Genomic DNA, 23,070 nt, shown 5'->3' with positions numbered 1-23,070 from the left:
GAAGAATAGGTACAAATGGATAGACACACTGTTTATTGTGTATGGCAGCATTGTGTACCTTCTCAGTGCAGACTTCTTTGTTAACTGGGTGGCTGCTTTCAGCAATATCCTGGATTGTCTGCCTTTGGTTTTCCAGCTCTATGATTGAGTTCTTGAGCTCTTCAGCACGGCTGAACTCCTGGGCTGAAATACAGTCCTCTAGCTCCTGTTTGGCCTCCAGGATACGCACTTTCACTTCTGCTAACTGGAAAGATGAAGATGTGGCGAAGGAGAGAGGAATACAGAAAAAGAGAGGAAGGTCATTGCTGTGGTTCATGGTTACAACACTCCAAGCAATGTTTGGCCCCTAAGGACAGGCAACTTGACCACTAACAGCAAAAAATGGAGAGGAAAAAAAGATGTAAAGGAGTCGAGAGTAGCAGATAGCTGGAAAGAAATGAGGAGGGTATGGCTGCATACTGCAAATCTCCTTAATACTTCAGATTCTTAAAATTCAATATCACTGCTAAAGTTGATACTTTACCTTTCATACTCTGCCTTTCATTGTAGAATGCAGTCATACTATGTAATTGTGCAATTGTCTGTGAAACGTTTTCACGATATATTTGTTCCTTTTCATAGCAGAAAATGCATGATCCTGTGTAAGAACCTGACATTATCAGAAATTTCAATAGGTTTTGATGAAAGTTTAACAGTTGCTGCCAATTCAAGAATTCAGTGCAGTGCCAGTGTGTAAAATTTCAATTACCATCACAAAGCGGGATGTAAGAAAGGAGGGAGACAGGAATTAATCAATGAAATCTTATTTCTTCTAGATGGTCACAACAGAAAGAGGGTTCCTCACCTTGACCTGCTGCCTGCGATTCTCGTTTTCATCCACAGGCTTAATGCTTTCCATGATGGGCTCCCGAATATCAGAGATGATTTCTGCTACCTGTAAACATAAGCATAACCATAAGTTTCTGTAGCAATATTACCAATATCATCCTGAACAGGAAATTGTATAGTCAGAACTCTTGCATTATGCGAGATACTAGACAGTAGTTTGGTATATAAATAAATGGGTCCAGTGGTACATTTTGCTATGTACATCTACAAACAAAAATCCATAAAAACTTTTGCTATCTGATATTTTAAATCCCATCTTTCCTGCCCTCTGAATTGTGTGGAGGACAGAGACATGTCCTCCTAGGTATTTGTCAAAAAAAGAAGAGAAAGAAAGAAAATTCATAGTTTGGATTGACAGCACTCACATGGCTATGATTGTTGAGGTGTGTGTGTTGTCATTGTAACTCACAATCTGTATGCGCTTTGTGTCATCAGAGATGAGTCTGAGGAGTTTCTCTGTGAGTAGGGAGACCAGAGATGGGGACGTTTGGGGCAAGGCCAACATCTCCTGCAGCACAGCCAGCACACGTTTCCTGAGAAAAGGAAACAAGACCAAGACAAAACCTACAGTCAATGTTTGAAATTGTGGCCAATTTGTTACAGGGATAGTCAGTGGTAGCGTCTATAATGTGAATTCCTGGATATTAAATGTTTATCTGCAATTTTCTGTAGTGGTCCCAGTAATATTTGTTGTTAAAGTGTACTGAAGTAGCATATCACATGACACTGTTAAGCTACGTTTGAGAACAATAGTTTCCACTCAAATCTTGGGATGTTTGATTTGGAAAAAGAACTTAATTTAACTGTAAGTATACCTACTCTAATTATCTGTTAACTTCCCCTCCTCTTTCATCTGTTTCTATCAGTGGATGTCTTATTTTCCTCTCTTTTTTTTTAAAGATTTTTTTTGGGCATTTTATAACTTTATTTGATAGCAATAGCATAGAGAGACAGGAAAGGCAGGGGAGAGAGAGTGGATGACATGTAGCAAAGGGCTCAGGCCGGATTCGAACCCAGGCCGCTGTGGTAATGACTCAGCCTGATGTGGTACGCGCTCTAACAGGTGAGCCACCAGGTGCCCCCAATGTCTCATTTTTCTAAGACTCACTCTGTATTGACAGGCAAATTCACATAGAATGGATTGCAGCCACTGATGGCACCATGAATTGTGCACTTGCAACCACTATCTTCCCCGTCTCAAGGTCCGATTCACAAAAGATATTGCGCTAATGATATTACAGCGCAAACACGCCCACAAATTTTTGCAGCTGATTGCAATTATCCATGTGGCAAAGTATAAATGATGGCTTTGCGCCATGAACACAGTAGGCAGGTTCAATATCATCCTTGATGTCATCAAGTATCGCATGAATTGTTAGACCTGGCAACCTGTACCTGCGAATGATTTTGATCTGTTAAATCAAAAAGTGATATTCTCCTGTGAAATATCCACTCACAAGTACACCTGGCATGGCGATGCCTTCACCTGGCTACAATCACTGCCGCCATGATCACTTGAAAGTCTGGGCGTGACACCCATTATAAATGCACTTCAGTTACCACCAATTCTCTGAAGACACATAATTTTCACTCTAACTGCATGTGTCTATTAGCGCTGGTGTTTGTGAATATGACTTCATTTGAAATGGGGCTACTTTGCATAGAATGGGGCCAATTTTGTGCCAAATGTATGCATATTACCTAATTTAAATATGTACAAATTACACCAGAGCACTGACACGCTATTTGCTTGGCAGCGGTTAGGGGTGCATTTCACTTTTTGCGGGTACTTTGAGAATTACAGTTTCTTTTTGTCTTAGTGTTGTAGGTTTACCGGCCGCAAAAGCTGCGCAATCCTTTTGTGAATTCACCAGTGAGTGTTTTGTCAAAATGATTGTTATTTAGGGTACTTGAACTGTGTGCTCTCCCTCATGCCTCTCGGCGCTTGGCCAACCAATTGTGTAACTTTAGTGACATTGTTGGTCACCTGATCCAGCAACGCAATCGTGTCAAACAATCACTCACTCAGTAACTCTAACGTAGTCACTCAGTCAAGGACAATAGTGTTTGTAGGGCTGGCCTGTCAGCCAGTCCAGAAAAAAAAAAAGGAAAGAAAAGAAAAAGACTCCCAATCAACTTAACTCTTGCCATTTTGAATAACCCACATAACAAGTCCCCCCCATCTCCCTTCATGCCACTATTCTCTCCTTTACATCACACCTTTCCTTCCTACTGTCTGACTGCCTTCTCCTAGCAGCTGACCAAACGGTAATGCTGACTACATCTCTTACCTCTCTATCAATCTATCCATTCTCAACTTCTTCCCTCTCTTGACATACCACTCTGCTGCCATCCATCTGCTTTCTAAACTGGTGTCCAGACAGCTGGTCAGGTGAATGAATTGCTGCATCTCTTGCTCCTTCTATCCAAAGTTCTACTACTACTACTACTTTCGGCTGCTCCTGTTAGGGGTCGCCACAGCGGAACATCCATTTCCATTTCTTCCTGTCCTCTACATCTTCCTCTATCACACCAGCCACCTGCATGTCCTCCCTCACCACACCCATAAACCTCCTCTTTGGCCTTCCTCTTTTCCTCTTCCCTAGCAGCTCCATATTCAGCATCCTTCTCTCAATATACCCAGCATCTCTCCTCCACAAATGTCTAAGCCATCTCAATCTTGCCTCTCTTGCTTTGTCTCCAAACTGTCCAACCTGAGCTGTCCCTCTAATATAATCATTCCTAATCCTGTCCTTCGTCACTCCCAATGAAAATCTTAGCATCTTCAACTTTGCCACCTCCAGCTCTGCCTCCTGTCTTTTCATCAGTGCCACTGTCTCCAAACCACATAACATAGTTGGTCTCACAACTATCTTGTAAACCTTCCCTTTAACTCTTGCTGGTACCCTTCTGTCACAAATCACTCCTGACACCCAGTCCACCCTGCCTACACTCTCTTCTTCACCCCTCTCTTGCACTCCCCGTTACTTTGGACAGCTGACCCCAAGTATTTAAACTCATATGCCTTCTATTCAAAGATGCTTTTCCGTTAATCATTTTTATTCTTTCATCAATTCCCCTTGCGTCCCCTTACCTTCCACCTTCCTCGTTGGTGTCCAGACACCCAGTAAGATGGATGAGCTGCTGAGCGATGAACTCCTTGGTCATGACCAGCTCCAGCTGGTTGAAGTCTGCTCTTTGTTCCTCAGAGAGCACTGGCAACACCTTCAGATACCTATTATTAGTGGGGCATAATTCACATTATTGTGAGAAAATATTGACTAACACAGCACATTTAAGTTATTATAAAGCATGTAGCTGGCTTAAGGACAAAATACAAAACACAGACTGCTTTCGGGTGTCTGAGTCCTAGTGGTACAACTTCAATACTTTATTATCATTATTATACTTTACTACTTGAATAAAGTACTACTTCAGCAACATAGTCAAGTTAAGATGTGATACAATAATATTTTGGCTTGCCAAATATCACTAACACTAGTTCACATAAACAAGGTTAGACATTGCCATATATGCCATTAAGTAGTATATCAGATACAAATAAAAAGAGAGTAGCTAGTTGCTTTCTTTACTGTAAGCAGCCATGCTTAGTAAAATTGGCTTTGAACTTCTCACTCAAACGGCAAATTAAACCAAATTTATTTAAAGTGAAATGAAAAGAGCAGCGTCACACACAGTTTTGGCAGGTGATGTTGAGGCACAGGGGCCTAAGGTGACAAAGTGAAAAATGAAGGAACTGAGCATTTCAGAGGGTGAACAGAACTGACAGAAAACTGTTTTTTTTCCCCACCTCTAAAAACATTTATTTTCTCTGATCTACAGACATTGCCTGCTTCACATGTTGCATAAAAAGAGTTTTGGTTGATAATCTTGATGACTTAAACAACACATGTCAAATGGATTAGGAAGCAGTCAGGCTCTTTTTTGAAAGTGACAAACCAATGCAAAAGTTCAAACAATTTAAAGACAAAAATGCAAGTTTTTTTTAAGAGGTTAACCCCACACAGCTAGCCCATAAATTTTACTTTGCTCATTGTGGTCTGGCAAGTCTCAATAGGAATTTGTTTGGATTAGAGGCAGCTTCAATCAGTGAAGTGTGTAGAGGTTTTTTAAATGATCACAACCAGTGAGCAGTGCTGTATTAGGGAAAACAAGTCAAGTCAAGTCAAGTTTATTTATATAGCACATTTAAAGCAACCACAGTTGAACCAAAGTGCTGCACAAGTTTAAAATACAATATAAAATAAGTGGCATATATGAATATAAAAATATATGTAAAGAAGACATTAAATAAAGAATATAAAATGTAAACAATAAAACATAAGAGTAAAAGTATATTTGCACAATAAAATCATGGTGTCAAGCTCAACTGGAATTGAATGCCAGCGAGAAGAGGTAGGTCTTTATCAAAGATTTAAAAGTCTCTAGGGTCTGAGCAGATCTTATGTGTACTGGTAAGTTGTTCCAGAGATCAGGGACAGCTACTGCAAAGGTTCTGTCGCCCCTATTCTTAAGCTGTCGCCCCTATTCTAAAACAACAACAATGGCTACCCTGCTTACTGGCCGTCGTCATCTAAACCCTCGCTGTAGTTTTGAATCAGAGGATTATAAGACCAATGAATCTTTTGACCTGGTAAAAGTGTATTATGTGAACCAAAACAATCAAGCATGCAGGTATAGGTCTTGTCATTAATGCGTATATCATGCTTATATCAAAGTCACACTTCAAATTAGTAAGCAAAAATATCTTAAATACAAGCCATGAGTTAATTGCGCAGCTGTAATAGCATAGTTGTGAGAGCCTTGCACTAGCCACACAGTTACATACAAGCTGAGATCCTCAGAAAACACTGGCCATTCCTTTAAACACCTGGAGTCACAAGACAGCCATTATCACTGATGCCAGCCATTCTCACTCAGTAAAAACTACACAGAATGGTTAAGAATAATAATGCAATGGAAATGCTTTTTGTTTTGATCAGTAGTCTGATTCAAGTTACTTTACTACAAAGGTAAAATGTCTTCCATCTCACCCGTGGAGGTAGTCCGCATAAGAGGCAGCATCTGGCAAGATTTGTTCGAGCATCTCTTCGCCCTCGTCTCCCTTAGCCTTAATGAATTCACACAGAGCCCTCCAGTACAGCACGTTCTCGCAGCTCAGCGTGTCCATGGGGATCAACTTCCTATTAGAAAAAACACGAACAGACAAACGCAACTTGTGACTAGGGCTGACCCGAATGCTTTGAAACCTTCGTTTGTTGCCATGGTAATCGACGGCAAAAATCAGTACTTTTTTTCCCCGGGAGACGGTGAATGGCAGTTGGCAACTGAAAACCATTTGAAAAACATGCACTGACAAAAGCCTTGTTTCTTTTCATGAGCAACCCATTTCACTTTGAAACGGTTTATTTCAATAAAAAGGAAATGCCTTGAAGTCCAATTTTGCCTTTGTCTCTCAATAGCATAATAATTATAATAACCTAATGATAGCATGTGATAAAGACACAATAATAACAGAAAACAATTAAGTTCTTATAGCCTAAGGCTGTAATTTATTTAATTTGAATATTGCACAGTTGGTCAGTCAGTCCCCACCCCCCATTGCTGCCTAATATTCGAAGCCCAAAAAGAGGAATTCCAGACAGCCCTACTTGTGACCCAAGACTGCTGAAGGATTTTACCCATGAGAAACAGATTTTCCTGTTGTTAAATGTACCTGTTGTCAAGCTGTGCTCTGTTCTGCAATAGTTCTTCAGTCAGTGAGTTGGCGAAGAGAGCTTTGCTTGTCTCAAGGGCTGTTTGGGCACAGTTCTCCACGTCCAGACAATGGAGCAGCTTCACACCATCTCCATTCTGCTGCTGCAGCCAGGCTGGTAGGAGGCGAGAACGAACCACCTCTCTCACAGCCTCTACAAAAAAAAACAAAAAAAAAAAAAAAACCCCAGATATACGTACAAGTTGGATATATGCCAATAGCGCAAGCCATATTTGGCTTTCATTATCGAATTTTTCAGCTGCAAAATAAGTATCCCTGCAAATTCTGCCTCAGGAATAATTAAAAAGTAATCACTACACAGAAACACACAACTTGGTCTAGTACCTGAGGAGTCATGGAGGCCCTGCTGTAATAAAGTGACTCTCTGTGCGATGGTCATAGCCTTAATGTGGACCTTATCTGCAAGAACCTGAAGTAGAGAAAAAAGACAAAAAGGAAATGCATTCAAAATGTTATTCTAGTTACATCAAACCAAAATCTGACAAAATGTATTATCCATTTACAAATGCTATAGATAGTGTATACATTTGTGTAATAGAATATAGATAAATTTAAAGTACTAATTATATTGTAAATGCTAATTGAATAGGTATCTGCATAAATCTACATAGGGTGGAAAATCTGAACAAGTGGCTTACTTGGTAGGCTAGCTTGCGAACATTTTCTTTGATGTCCTGGGTGCGTTTGAGCACCTTGGGGAGGGTGAGGGTGGACATGGCAATGCAAGAGAGAACAGCACGACGCACCTCTGTATTTGAATCATTCTCCAAGATTAACATATAGGCTGGATGGTAAAAATTAAGGACAGGGAGAGGAGCATGAAATTACAATCAACACAATGTACTTTTTAGAGTAGCAACAGGAGACTGTGGTACAGTTACTGAATATTGGTCTATTTGTGTTTAAGACTAAACTACAACACACAAAGACAGTCTGAATTACATTACATCTGGTATACATTAAAATGTATGTACAGCCAGTCTTTCTGTGCTATATGGAGTTACTGTGTTCAAAAATTGACTTACTCACAAATCAGAAAATAATCAAAATTATACAAAGAACTTAACAACCAAAGCACTGAATTCCTTAACATTTCTTCCCAACATACACACCATTGATGGTGGGACAGTCAAAATCCTTTGGTTGCTGTAGGCGGGTCATGGCCAAAGCGGCCTGGATCCTCACATTCGGGAACTTGTCAGTGACCCGGACCAGCATGGCCTGGTGGATGCGGTCAAAAAGGTCGTCGTCGATTTGTGCATTCTCTGCCATGCTGCCCAGCAGTTTGTTGATCAGCTGACATGTGCGGAAACGCACTGCATGGCTGTTGGCCTTATGGGACTGTGGAGAGATCAGGTTTGTAGGAGCATTAGACACAGCAGAAGGTTAGGGGTGGTGAAAGAAAGAGGAAGGGATTGGAACAAGAAAAGGATGAGGAGGGAAGAAGAAGGCAGACATGGCCTGGGACGGTGTGTGATTAAGAGATACTGGAAAGAGCAGAATGGAGTCCAAATAGAAAGAGACAGGAGAGAGAGGATGCAATCAGATCAGAGTTGTAGACATCAATCAAATCAGGGCTTTTTGTACTGCTGGTTCCCAAAACTGCTGTCAGAAAAGCATCCAGAAATCAATGGAGGGCACTGTTGTCAATGTCAGACACAAAAAAAGGGGACTGCTAATGTCAAACGTGATTATAATTGTCCTGTTAGGATAACAAAATGTATCTGTTTCAAGACAATCTTTGATTTTGTTTTAGGTGTGCAAGAAACAAGTACATTCACATTTCACTTAAGCATTACATGTATGTAAGTATGGATTTCTTTATATGTATGCATACCTCCAAAAGGAAATTGAAGAGGAAACTCAAGAAAGGATGATCATCTTCATCTTCCTCCTCATCCTCCTCCTCATCTTCCTCTTCCTCTTCCTCTTTAGGTGGAGACTGAAAGCTTGTAGCAAACTTAGCAGCAAAATCAATGACATGTTCAACAGCAGGCTCACGCTTGTATACAATCATGGCGTACTTCAGATAGTGAACAAATTCCTCATGGAATGATGTCTTGTCCTCCAGCTGAAGACAGAGAAAGAAGCAAGAGAAACACAGATTTGGGTTTGGAAAAGGACAATGAATGTTGCCAATAAGGCCACTTCTGTCACAGGTTTGAGCCTGGACAGTCTTGAGGTGATGGCATTTGGGGGATGGAGGCCGAATTCCAAACTAAATTTATTTTTGGAAAACTTCCCTTATTCCCTCCACATGAAACTGATGCAGCTGAGAAGTACCTTCTCCCTGCTGCTAGTTAAGTATACTGGACTGAGAGAACGTAAAGCATTACTTTTTACCAACAGCCACAATGGTCCCAGTCTCAGTCACCTGGGAGGCCAATTACTAGCTGTTGACCGTTTCTTCTTCTTTTCCTAGCTCCCATGGCTAACACATTTGATGCTTTTTTTTAACATACCAGACCTGTATTTATGCACTTAACTTAAAAGTATCCAATTACTTGGGTGTGCCAATACTAGGGCTGCAACTGATGATTATTTTCATAATTAATCTATCAATTACTTTTTCACCTATCAATTAATAATTTTATCAGTTAAAAGTGAAAAATGCTGATGAATGCCCATCTTGAGTTTTCAGAGTCCAAAACTGTTTACTTAGTCTGATCAACAGCCAAAAAAAAAAAAAAAAAACCCCAAGTATTCACGTAAAGCGTACACTGTATTGCTCTGTTTGTTCCAGGGGACCCGATCCTTGGTGTAGACCAATTTCTGCGCAGTGTGTTTTGGGGTTTGAAAGCAACTGAGACACAGTGTTTGGAAAATACACATCTAAACTTTTCCGACACTCCCGCCACACATGGAATCACCACTGATTTACGCTTAGACAGCTGTTGTCCTTCTCCTGTCTTTGATTGGCTGGTGCACTGTTGGGCGTCTTCCTAGCTTTGACAAATGCCAAGTTAGGATAACCACACTTAACCAGGGCCTGTTTAATGTGGGATTTCTCCCCTTCCCCGGCCATTGTGTCGGTGGAGATGTTGTCAGCTCAGTGGTACAGTGTCCTGATGACTCCTAGTTCGTGTTCCAGTGGATGATGAGAGTCGAACGTTAAGTACTGATCAGTATGTGTTGGTTTATCGTAAACATCAACAATCAAATGTCCCCCATCACCAATTGCAATTTCAGGCTTAAGAAGGCTAACCTGTCATTTTTCACATCCTCCCTGGTGAACTTGATGTAGTTGTCCATGGAGTTAATGTGGTTGGGGAAATGTGGTATGTCCTGAGACTTAATTTTAACTCAGGTGTTGTCCACAAATCTGATAGGACATCAGAGCCCTCTTTTCCATTTCCTCCATATACAAGTTGGCCACTATAGGTGAGACTGGGGAACCCATAGCACACCCATGCCTCTGCCTATAGTACTGCCTCCTTAATACGTGGACTGAAGGCAAACTAGGAGTCATCAGGACGCTGTACCACCGAGCTGACAACATTCCCACAGAGACAGCAGCTGGGGAAGGGGAGAAATCCCACATTAAACAAGCCCTGGTTAAATGTGGTTATCCTAACTGGCCATTTGTCAAAGCTAGGACAGCCAGGAAGACACCCAAACAGTGCACCAGCCGATCGATGAGAGAAGCTTGGTCTGCTACGTCAAGTGGGCCCAAAGACCACGGCCCTGTCCAGAGCTGCGCACGAGAGGAAACACTGAAAGGGGTGTGACAGGATGCGTAAGTGGGGCAAGCACAGAGGTGTACAAGCTAGTCTACCTGCTAACCCACACAAACCGGCAATTCTGACAATCATGCTGGCTAACGTTCGTTCTTTGGACAGCAAAATGGACTATGTCAGACTTTTGAGAGCTTCCCAGTACAGCATGAGGAATTGCTGTGTCTCTGTGTTTATAGAGACACAGCTAAATGAAAACACCATGGACACCGCAATTCAGCTGGATGGGCTTACACTCCACAGAGCGGACAGAGTAGCCTCGCAATCTGTAAAGCTCCAGGGAGGCGACCTGGCCGTTTACATCAACAAATCGTAGTGCCGAGATGCCAAGGTAGTCTCTACACTCTGTTCGTCGCACATAGAGTTCATGACAGCGAAGTGTTGACCCTTTTATTTGCCGGCGATAACACATTCGACCTAGTTTTCACAAATATTAACAACTCCTATAAAGCAGCCCTCCTCCCCCACATTGGCAACGCTGACCACCTAACTGTTATGCTGACTCCGGCATATAAACCTTGGGTGAAACGAGAGAAACCGGTACTCAAAGTCCAAATGTGGCCACAGAAGGCAATTCTATCACTTCAGGACTGCCTTGAAATCACACAATGGGATATTTTTAAAGTGGCAGCAACATGTGATAATGTCACTAACTTGCAGGAATACACCGAGTCTGTCATAGGCTATATTAACAAGTGCATAGATGATGTGATTGACGTCAAAACTATCAAGAAGCAGATCAACCAGAAACCCTGGTTGAATGGGGAGGTCCATTCACTGCTGAGAACCCAAAATGCTGCATTCAGATCTGGAGAAACTGCAGCATACAGATTGGCCAAAAAAAATCTCTCCTGGGGTATCAAGGAGACGAAGAGGCTGTATGGACAAAAGCTCAACAGCCACTTCACTGATAATAAAGATACACAGCGCTTGTGGCAAGGTTTTAAAGCAATAACGGACTACAAGCCCCCACCCCCACAGGCACGCCATAAAGATCCCTCCCTACCAAACAAACTCAATTACTTTTTTTGCACATTTTGAGGTAACCAACAACAGGCGGGCACAGACACTTCCACCACCACCAAGCAACCAGGTACTCCAGCTGTCTACAGCTGGGGTAAAGAAGGCCTTGCCAGCATCAACCTTTGCAGCGTCTTTGAAGCTTTGCAGTGTCAAAGCTGCAGGGCCGGACAACAAATCTGGGCGTGTTCTTAAGGATTGTGCAGAACAGCTGAAAGATGTTTTTGCAGAAATCTTCAACATCTCGCTCAGTCAAGCAGTAGTGCCCACCTGCCTCAAAAGTGCCGCCATTATTGCCCTGCCCAAAAAGTCAAACCCAGCCTATATGAACGACTTCCGCCCTGTGGCCTCACTCCCATAGTTATGAAGTGCTTTGAGCAGCTTATCATGCAGCACATCAAGGCCTGCCTCACTGCAAATCTAGATCCCCTACAGTTTGCATATAGAGCCAACCAATCCATGGAATACGCAATATCTGCCACACTGCACCTCACTTTGTCACACCTGGAAAGGAAAAACACCTACGCCAGGATCCTCTTCATCATCGATTTTAACTCAGCCTTTAACACCATTGTACCACAACAACTGGTGGAAAAGCTGAGGTTGCTGGACATGGACACTGGCACATGCAACTGGGTCCTCAACTTCCTGATGCAGAGGGAGCAGACAGTCAGGGTGGGCAGCCACACATCAAATTAGTGAGCACAGGTTCACCCCCAGGGCTGTGTCCTGAGCCCCTTCTTGTTCACCCTGCTACCCCATGACTGTGCTGCCAAATTTGACACCAACCACATCATCAAGTTTGCAGATGATACAACAGTAGTGGGTCTCCTCAGCAATAATGATAAATCTGCATACAGGATGGAGGTGGAGCAGCTAACCGTGTGGTGCGAATCCCACAATCTCTCGCTGAATATAAATAAACCAAAAGAGATGGTGACTGACTTCAGGAGGGGTGGCAGGCACCATCACATGCCGCTGAGTGACCATCGATGGTGCCACTGTGAAGAAGGTCAGTAACATCAAGTTCCTGGTAGTGCACCTAGCGGAAGACCTGACTTCAACCACTAACACCTTGGCCATTGTTTAAAAGATCCAACAGCAGCTCCATCCCCTCCGGAGACTTAAAAGGGCAAGTCTCCCATTTCAGCCCTCACCACCTTCTACAGGGGCACCATTGAAAGTATTCTAACCTACAGTCTCACTTCCTGGTTTGGTAACTGCAAAGCAACTGAAACACACCAGCTGAACAGGATAGTAAAGACAGCTATATAGCAAGATCATTTGTGCCCCTCTCCCCTTCCTGTTGGGAGATTTACCATCAACACTGTGTTGGCAGAGCCTCCAGCAACATTAAGGATCCCCACCACCCTTCTCACAACCTGTTTTCCCTCCTGCCGTCTGGGAAGAGGTACAGGAGCATCTGTGCTAAATCCAGCAGAATGCTAAATAGCTTCTACCCACAAGCAGTCAGGATCATTAACAAACTGTGTCCCCCCCACGGTCATCCCCACCCCACCCCCACCCCCCATCAATGCTGGTTACTCGTTGACAGACACCAGCTGTCAACATTGAACTGAAGTTGTACTTTAATGGACTGTGTTGCATTTGAATGGATATCTTTTCTGTTGCACTGCTGTGGGCTGGGAGAAATGGCATTTCGTTGTTTTTTTTATTTAATGCACACTGGTACATGATGAAATGACAATCAACTAAATCTTGAAATCTTGGTCCACCCCAAGGATCGAGTCCCTCAGCACAAACAGAGTAATATAGTGTACACTGTTAAGTGCCAGGAGGATTGCCGTGACTTGTACATTGGGGAAACCAAACAGACACTGGCTAAGAGGATGGCACAACACAGGAAAGCTAACGAGTCAGGCCAGGACTCCGCAGTCTACACCCATCTACAGGCCAGTGGCCACTCTTTCAAGGATGAGGATATGCAAATCCTTGATAGAGAGGAATGCTGGTCTGAACGGGGAGTCAAAGAGGCCATCTATGTGAAGAGGGAACAACCATCCCTGAACCGGTGGGGGGGTGGCTAGTGGCTGGCTAAGAGTGCATCTGTCGCCATCTTACAGTGTTGTGATTGCAAACATTCCCAAATACACATGGCTACTGCAACTCTAGTTAATGGTCACGCCCATATTGCATATGAAACTGATCGTTGGTTTCGGTCATTATGCAACTTTATTATTTATAAGGGTGGGGATACCTACAGTCAGTTTAGACTGAAGAGGTCACTTAGATGAGTGATGAAATGTTTTCTGTCATTAAACGTTGTATCCAGATGAACTGAATAAACTTTCTTTGATTTTCTTACCTGGATTATTGAGCATGCATAAAGACATATATTTATTTAGAGCCTTACTTGAAATATTAATTGGAATTAGACACCTTGTTCTATTTATCAATCAATCAAGTTGCCTTTTATATAGAGCTTTTCTAGCTGCAACTACCACTCAAAGCGCTTTACAATTAATTAATTCACACACACACACACACACACTATTTGACAATTTTGATGACCTACGCTTTGGACTATATGTGGTCATTTCTGATAACATTATATGTCTATTTTTGTTTGTGTGATGTTGTAGTGGGTGGCACCGTCACCTCCACTACGTTTTCACCTTGTTTGCACTTACATATCTGCTGTCCCTATAGACCCATTTCCCCATACTTTAGGTGTCATTTGTCTCTGCCATCAGAAAAAACAACACGAGCGCGTAGAGTAAATATATATTCTATTAAACGATATGATTATAGACAAAGTATATGAAGTACATTGCCTGAACAGATAAAATGGTGACTCGGAACCCCCTTTAATGATAAAAAATGAAGTAAATCATAGAATATGGAACGCTAAACACACATAAATCCACTAGTGGCGTTTTTCCTCCATACTGACCTTGGTATAGCGATTTTTCAGGCTTGCCACCAATTTAGCTTTGTTATTATGGCCCTTCTGAGAGCGTTGAAACGCATCTTTAATCTCAATTTCACAGTCTGCGGTCATCTTTCTGTCGCTGGAAAACAAAGTGAACAAACAGAATTGTTTTGAAGCTGATCTTATGAAGCACTTTTCAATAGAAAAGTTGTCATATCAAATCACCTACACCCCCAACCTCGCTCAAACTCCAAGCAACTGGAGAGTATTTCAAATCTTGAGAATAACATTGACAAAACCACGTACCTTTTCGTAGGGATCTTTCGCGTAAACCGGTGACGATGGTTAGAATTTAGTCATGTGTTATCGTGAACGAGTCGGTGCTAAGAGACGGTTTCTTTAAGCGAACGAGAGCCGGCTCCCGTCTAGGAGCCGATTCCTTTTTTCTTCTTCTTTTTAATTGATACAAGACAGAATAATAGAAAGATCCTATAACGTATTTGTTAAATACGATCCAGAATTGTCTCACTTTGGTAATAACATTAAGAGCCAAGCGTGGTGAGACTTTTGTTTGTTGCGCCATCATACAAAACATAGTTCAATATAAATAAAACTTCAGTACGTGTGTAATAGTGTTTGGTGTTTTTACATTATTTAAGATTTTTATACCAAACATAATGTAAAATTATGGCACCCATGAAATTATGAGGTTTAGTATTGTAGCGAATTCGGGGGGCAGCACGGTCTAGTTATCCGTGGTCGTTACAGTATAGTTACATTGAATGAATTAAGTGATATATGTGCGCACATACCAATCATAGGTCAAAACATTGCTAAATTTGACTGAATTGTAAACCAGAAGCGGCACTAAATGACGAGCCGTTTGAAAGCCGAAAGAGCCGGCTGTTATTGCTGAGCTGAGACAAATAAACTGGCTCACTAAAAAGAGTCGAAATTCCCATCACCAGTCGGTCTCGCCAACTTCCTGGCGCGCTGCTGCCCATTTCAAAAATACACATGTTCTCGCGTGAACTGTGTTACGTACACGATCCAGATTACGTTTTTACGTCAAACTGTAACGCACACAGCAACTAATCCTAATCCTACCCCGCAGTCGGTTCGGTCCAAATGTGTCTCCCCGGGCTGTTTTAAACCCATGTTTTATTGATTTGAGATGAGTATCACAGACTATAATTAAATTAAAAAACAATGTACTGGCAATCATTTAGTATTACTTGATTTTAGTTGAATCACCGCTATCAAACACACACCTACACGATGGTTCTAACTGCCCGGAAACCCTATTTGCTTAACTGGCACTTGGGCAATTCTTTTTTTTCGTTTTTTTTTCTTGCAAACGAGATCCGTGAGATTATTGCGCTGTCCTGCATGGCCACAGCTGTTTCCCTGCAAGCAGGAATGGTTGGCAAGTACGCTTGCAGCTGTGGAGGGGTCAGAACTCAGTGGTCAGAGCAGCAGCGAGGCTGCGAGCGCACCCCTGGGAAGGGCACAACCATCCAACACTTGGAAGTGGTTATGTCACCATGGACAGCAATAGTGGCCTACATAGGCCTGTTAATTTCATTGTATCGCAATTGTCAGTCTTTTTTAGACCTGTTTGCGTTTTGGGGGGGTAGACTCTCCGTGGGCAGTGCATATGGATAAACATAATGCTGCATGTGGGGCGGATGAAAGGCTATGGATCAAAATTATTTTCCTAAATTTTACTGCAATGTGTTACAGTCATAGCCTGCAGTGATCGCAAAACAAAGTGCTGGCATATGACCCCCCCCCCCCTCTCCCATCAGTAATCATGGAGCTTGTCAGTAGTAATAAAACTGATAGATGATGTGAATCCTTGGTTTATCCAGGGTAAACCACCCTCCCTGTGCAAAACCTCGATGACACTATCCTGCCGCTCTCGGAGTACCTAGCATTTCCTTTGCGCCTGCATCCAATCACCCAGTAGTGTAGAGTATTATGTTAGTGTATTGCACATGCACAGCCTGTAGCGTTTCTTTTGGCGTGTTCATTCCAGTGTCTCACCGTTCGGGTGGGGGGGGGGGGGTTACACGGGACCCAGAGTGGTGATACAGCCATTGATAGAGAAGCACCAATAGGGGCGGGGCAGCACTGCAGCAGTGCGCTGAAACCGTCTCCAGATATGTACCATATACGCACGCCCTCTCCGCCCCTACCGCGAGACAGGTGGTTGGAGCACATGCCTCCATCCTCTAGACCCTTCCTCTCAGAATTAAGAAAATAAAATAAATAAGTCGACTGACAGTGAGGGAAGGGTCGGTCGGCGCAAGCGCGTCCCCGATGGAATTCCAGTCTGTGACCTCCGCGATCACCGGGCGGACAGCGGGGGGGCAAACGGAGCGCACTGGGAGAGTCCCGCCAGAATATTACTACCGAATGTTTCCCACCGAGTCGCAGGCGCTGCTGTTCACGGGAGGGGGTCCGTCTCCGTCTGTGTCGACAGAAGAATGCAATGCATGAGTGAAGTTGGTTGGATTTCGCGGATTTTTTATTTTATTTTTTTTTAAATTTTTATCATAGTTGAGCGGCAGGATTATTGCGACTTCTCCGTCTAGGAAGTTCCTTTTGAGGTTATGGCTTCGGGCGCCGGTAAGGCTGCGCAGCCCCCCGGGCCGGGCGCCGCCGTTAACGGGACTGCGGCAGACTTCTCCAACATCGAGCAGGAGCTGTACGACTACCAGATGCACAGCAAGATGTGCAAGAAGATAGCGCAGCTCACGAAGGTAAGACGTGCCGGTGACAAGAGATGGTGACAGAGGCGCGCCACGGGACACGTCCGTCATACTTGGCCTCATGTCACTCTTCATCTGTTTGCCATTCAGACCTCCGGGTCCGTATCTCCTCCTCTCTTTTTTTGTCCTCTATGAAAGATAACTATTTTATTATCGGCACTGGGATCCCAATAAAGCTAGCATCCTCCCTTGTCACGTTCTATTTATTTAATTATTTATTCAGATGGGGGGGGGGGGGTTTCCCTTTCTCCTCGTGACTGGCTCTCATTTTGGGAAAACCAAAAAAAAAAGAAAAAGAAAAGCTTTTGCTGGTTCAGGTAGCACGCTTTTTTTCTTCTTCTTCCCTTGAGAATTTGGTTGAACCTCTCGAAACCGATCAGATACAGGCTGCAGGTGGACAGCAATTTGAGAGCAAGGCAAATATCTTTTTTTTATCATAAAAGTGCTAATTGTGTGTATGTGTGTGTGCGTGCGTGTGCGCACGTGTGTGTATTTGTGTGTCTTGATGTGTGTATATATCACTGTGCTGGTAGGGAATTTTGACAGCAGCGGTTGCTATCTCCATAGATTTATTACAGCTCGTCTGTATGGGGATTGTCCCTTCTCCTCCATGTAATAATGCTTACAGAGGCATGCCATGACCCATAGCTTGTTGAGCTATTTCAATTTTGATGACCAGGCAGCTCTCATCCTCCCATTTGTGTTCACCCCCATGGAAAGGTTAGGTATAAGTGTGTGTGTGTGTGTGTGTGTGTGTGTGTGTGTGTGTGTGTGTGTGTGTGTGTGTGTGTGTGGTTCTTCTAGAGCACACATGATTGTAATGCATTACATGAATTCTTAGTAGCGCGTTAACTTGCTTAAAGAGGTGTTTATAGCACCATTCCTTTTTAAACACGCATGCACACAAGCTCAACACACACAGAATCTCATACACACACAAAGATGATACAGATGAGAGGTCAGCATTTGTGTCCGTACTTGTTAGGGATGACATAGAATTTGCCAACCCAGCCTTTCTGCACGACTCTTCTCCCTTTACCTTTCGTTCCTGCTCTTCCTTCCAACTTGATATAGTTCTGTAGAAGCCAGGGAAGGTTTCTCCCCCTTTAAACTTTATCCAAACCTTAGCCTGTCAGCCTGCCTCAGTGCTCCGATGACCACAGTAAATAACACGGGCACCCAGAGCCCTGGTGAAACATAAGAATCATCAAATTTGATATTCACTGTAAGCACTTTCTCTGGGCCCAGGCTTGTGGGGCATGTGATACATGGTCTATTTGAGTTTTTCCGAAGAGTTTGTAGAGTGGAGTGGCGAGGAGAGGAGAGGAGTAAAGTGGCGTGGAGGTGGTGGGGTGTGAAAATGGGTCAGTGGCAGAAACCTTATATACTTATAAAGTCCAACTCTGTGCATGAACATGGACACATTTACACACTCTCTCTCTTTCTCTCTCTCTCTCTCTCTCTCTCTCACACACACACACACACACACACACACACATGCGGCACACCTATACAGCTCTCAACCAGTGAGTGGGATCTACTCCGGTGGACTGTTGTTGCTAAAGATAAACCAGGAGCATGTCGGAGTGTATTTACATGGCAGAATAAACCAACAGAAGAGAGGGTGGTCTGGCCATGGTGGGCCAGCTGTTCTAACTATTCTTGCTTGTGCACAGCATACACACACAGCAGCACAAGGATGGAGAGAGAGAGAAAGAGAGGGAGAGAGAGAGTTGTTTGTGGAATTCAAAGATGGAGTTTGCATGTTGAAGTGTATATGTGTGCACATGCTTTTGATGGGCAGTTTTGATTCTCTGCTGGTTTTGTGATTTCCTTTGCTAATCTAGTTACGCCGAAACAAACGTTCCCTTTTTAGTAATCCAGTTTACCCAGTAGTGTCAACAACTCGTCAGCTCAACTTGTGTGTGTGTGTGTGTGTGTGTGTGTGTGTGTGTGTGTGTGTGTGTGTGTGTGTGTGTGTGTGTGTGTGTGTGTGTGTGTGTGCATGCGCGCACACATTGTGGGATTTGGGGGAGGTTATGATGTAAGAGAGACCGTGTGCATGCTCGTCTCTTTGCTTGACTATCTCTGTTTCTCCTGTGCACGACTATCTCCCCTACATCTCACTTCCACAACAACAGCGGAGTCTCCTCTCCTTTATATTTTGAAAAGGATATTACTTTCATGCTTTGCAGAGTGTGAAGATATTGTGAAAAGATGATACTGTCAATAGGGAGGTCCGCTGGTTTCAAGGTTACCTGAATAACATTATTGACTGACAGGATCAATACGGGATCTAGATACAGGATTTACAGCAGCAAGACTCGGTCAACACTCTGTGGCCACGTTGCTATTAAGGAAGAAGTTGTGATTTTCACATGAAAATATTTAAAAAATGTCACACTTATCTTAAAGCTGCAACACTGAGGATTTACATGCAAACACATCTTTTTTGAGTCCTTTGTCACTGGTATATTTAAGACAATAGCACAAATATACAAACAAATATACATGAACAGTAGCTCATAGTAGGCGATAGGCAGTAGCTAATTTTTTTCTATTGGCCCTTAGGGCTGCCTTTGACACAGTTGATCATGATATCCTAATCGATCCCCTTCAGCTTGGGGTTGGCATTCAGGGCACTGTTCTTAAGTGGTTTGCCTCCTGCATTAGGAACACTCCCCGTTCTATTAGCATCAGCACCTTTCCCCCTGCCCTGCTCCCATCACCCATGAGGTCCCCCAAGGATCCATTTTTGGGCCTTTCCTCTTCTTTTTATATTTGCTCCCCCTCGGTTTCATTATTCAAAAACATATCATCTCCTTTCATTATTATGCTGGTGACACCCGACTCTGTCTCCACCTGAAACCCAAAACAAGTGTTGGTTAAAGAACCATTTAAGTTTCCTTGAAGACATCAAATGCTGGATGGTGAAGAATTTCTTTCAGCCAAATGAAAGTAAGAACAAATGCAAAAAAGAAGTGAGATAAAGGTGAAGTTAAAGAAGAAGCAATGCTTTTGTGCCAAACAAGTGGCTAAAACTTTAAAAAAAAAAGAAGACTAGTATAACACCTTTACCAAAATATACTACATCAGTAGCACCACTGCAGTTACCACATATCTGCATAGTTGTCAGTAAGTGAAACAAAATCAATGCTCTTCAGGATTGCAACTTTAATCCTACTTGTTATCACACTGAAATGTTTACAAATAAAATTAGCCTTGAAGGATAATTCAATTTTTTTTATATACAGGGTGTTATTTTTGTAATTTTTTCCCCCATAGTTCAAAACAGTTATATCATTTTACTTTTTGCAATTCAGTTATACTATTTTACTCACCAGCTTCATTGTGGAGATTTTGGACACGAGGCCACCACTAGACACAGCTTTACAATGACATATTATGGTACCAAGGAATATGATCCTTAAACCTGTCCTCTCAACACCAAACACCCAGTGCCTCAGTTACACTGTGTCCATGACTCCCAGCGCTAAGCACTCCTGCCTACAGTAGATAAGATGGTCATCACACACATAGCTCAGCAGTGTCCAAACATTTTCAATAATATTGGACATTTTGAGTAATAACTTTTGACTTTCACTTTTAGCTGATATGTACAATGGCAAAAAATATGAAAATAAGACCCCATTTGTTAAAAAAAAGAAAAAGAAACCACAGAATGATGCTGTAAGGCATCCGGGTAGCGTAGCGGTCTATTCCGTTGCCTACCAACATAGGGATCTCCGGTTCGAATCCCCGTGTTACCTCCGGCTTGGTCGGGCGTCTCTACAGACACAATTGGCTGTGTCTGCGGGAGGGAAGCCGGATGTGGGTATGTGTCCTGGTCGCTGCACTAGCATCTCCTCTGGTCGGTTGGGGTGCCTGTTCAGGGGGGAGGGGGAACTGGGGGGAATAGCGTGATCCTCCCACGTGCTATGTCCCCCTGGTGAAACTCCTCACTGTCAGGTGAAAAGAAGCAGCTGGCGACTCCACATGTATCGGAGGAGACATGTGGTAGTCTGCAGCCCTACCCGGATTGGCAGAGGGGGTGGAGCAGCGACCGGGATGGCTCGGAAGAGTGGGGTAATTGGCCGGACACAATTGGGGAGAAAACGGGGGGGAAATCCAAAAAAGAAAAAGAAAAAGAATGATGCTGTAAGTATCAAAGAGAGAGAACTGGAAAAGACGTCTATTTCTTATTCTTTTTGGAATTTTCCCCCTTTTTCTCCCCAGTTGCATCCTGCCAATTACCCCCAATCTTCCGAGCTGTCCAGGTCGCTGTTCCACCCCCTTTGCTGATCTGGGGAGGGCTGCAGACTACCATATGCTTCCTTCGATACATGTGGAGTCGCCAGCCGCTTCTTTTCACCTGGCAGTGAGGAGTTTCACCAGGGGAACGTAGCGCGTGAGAAGATCACGCTATTCCACCCAGTTCCCCCTCCCCCTCAAACACGCGCCCCGACTGACCAAAGGAGGCGCTAGTGCAACAACCAGGACACATAACCACATCCGGCTTCCCCACCTGCAGACATGGCCAGTTGTGTCTGTAGGGACGCCTGACCAAGCCGGAGGTAACACGGGGATTCAAACCGGCGATCCCTGTGTTGGTAGGCAACGGAATTGACTGCTATGCTACCCAGATGCCCCAAAGATGTCTATTTTTGTCATGAAGATAAAGTGATTTTTAACTTTTCACAGTGAATAAAAACACAGGAGTTATGGCTTGGGATGATGAGGGGTAATGGTTACTCTCAAGCCAAGTCAACTGAAGTTTATTTGTACAGCCCAAATTCACAAGGTAATCCTGAAGGGCTTTACAATCAGTACAATATAAAACAATATATGGCAGTATATGACATATGGCACCCTCTATCCTTGGACCCTAGACCCGAATGAGAAAAAACTCTTCAAGAAAAACCTTATCGGAAAAAAATATGGGAGAAACCTCGGGAAGAGCAACAGAGGAGGGATCCCTCTTTCAGCACAGACAGACATGTAATAGGTGTCAAATGCACAAAATACACAAAAATAACCGAATTACAATGTAACATCATAGCTTACACAGAGCAAGGTAATGTAGAATACATACAGTTAATACCTAAAACTTAACAAATTTAAATGTACATGGTAACAAACTTGTAAAGAGAGTGCAAGGCAAATTTAGTGAATCTGTGACCATCCAAGACAATGTCAGGAACGCCACAGATGCAGTTGAGAGCCAGCGGGACCCCATGCCACAAACCAGCTCTGCACAGTGGGACCCTGCAGAGAGAATAGACTTTACATACGCACAAGAGGCGAGGCAGACTTCCACACAGCATTCACACAGAGCGATAAAGAAGGCAAGAGAAGTGTTGAGAGTGATGCCATATTGTCATAGCTAAAACAAACAGTATAAAAGCAGTTATGAACGAGAACAGCGCAAACAATAGTATAAATCTCCAGGAGGGTGGGACTGTGACCAAGGGAAAACAGGACGCACCACAAACAGGCTCCGAAGTCATCAGGCAGTCGAAAGAGAGAGAGAGAGAGAGAGAGAGAGAGAGAGAGAGAGAGAGAGAGAGAGAGAGAGAGAGAGAGAGAGAGAGAGAGAGAGAGAGGAACAGCTCCTTCCTATCTCCAGTCAAGCCCTACACCCCTGCCCGACCACTTCGCTCTGCTGCCTCGGGACGCCTGGTTGCCCCGTCGCTCAGAGGCCCCTGCTGCTGATCGACCCGGTCACGGCTCTTTTCTGTCCTGGCCCAACAATGGTGGAATGAACTCCCCACTCATGTCAGGACAGCGGAGTCGCTGAAAACTCGCCACTTCAAGAACTACTACCCTGTTACTTGCTCTTAGCACTTACTGTATTCACTCAGTAAAAAAAAAGAAAGAAATATATTTCTTGCGCTTTTACTTTAGCACTGGTTTTGCTCTTAGATGCTTGTTTAGACAGAAGATGCACTTATGACCTCTGATGAC

The 23,070-nt window shown here is 43.4% G+C and overlaps 2 protein-coding genes across 2 annotated transcripts in view; one reads left to right on the top strand and one right to left on the bottom strand.

Moving 5' to 3' along the window:
• ncapg (non-SMC condensin I complex, subunit G) overlaps positions 1-14,467 on the bottom strand; it is a 28,289-nt gene extending 13,822 nt beyond the window's left edge. The window contains exons 1-11 of the mRNA XM_056280645.1: positions 14,354-14,467; positions 8,523-8,756; positions 7,798-8,026; positions 7,324-7,469; positions 7,010-7,094; positions 6,626-6,818; positions 5,943-6,092; positions 3,983-4,123; positions 1,298-1,421; positions 845-934; positions 59-244 (exon numbers count right to left, since the gene is read on the bottom strand). Coding sequence (XP_056136620.1) covers positions 59-244; positions 845-934; positions 1,298-1,421; positions 3,983-4,123; positions 5,943-6,092; positions 6,626-6,818; positions 7,010-7,094; positions 7,324-7,469; positions 7,798-8,026; positions 8,523-8,756; positions 14,354-14,461 — 1,686 coding nt within the window. The 5' untranslated portion in view covers positions 14,462-14,467. The remainder of the gene's footprint in view (positions 1-58; positions 245-844; positions 935-1,297; positions 1,422-3,982; positions 4,124-5,942; positions 6,093-6,625; positions 6,819-7,009; positions 7,095-7,323; positions 7,470-7,797; positions 8,027-8,522; positions 8,757-14,353) is intronic.
• Positions 14,468-16,888: 2,421 nt separating this feature from the next.
• Positions 16,889-23,070, top strand: part of fam184b (family with sequence similarity 184 member B) — a 30,982-nt gene continuing 24,800 nt past the window's right edge. The window contains exon 1 of the mRNA XM_056280930.1: positions 16,889-17,097. Within this exon, the coding sequence (XP_056136905.1) occupies positions 16,948-17,097 (150 nt within the window). The 5' untranslated portion in view covers positions 16,889-16,947. The remainder of the gene's footprint in view (positions 17,098-23,070) is intronic.

The sequence above is a fragment of the Lampris incognitus genome, chromosome 5, assembly GCF_029633865.1.
Source record: "Lampris incognitus isolate fLamInc1 chromosome 5, fLamInc1.hap2, whole genome shotgun sequence".
NCBI classification, from domain to species: Eukaryota; Metazoa; Chordata; class Actinopteri; order Lampriformes; family Lampridae; genus Lampris; species Lampris incognitus.
The sequence above is the reverse complement of the archived record's forward strand: the minus strand, read 5'-3'. Positions and strand labels throughout refer to the sequence as shown.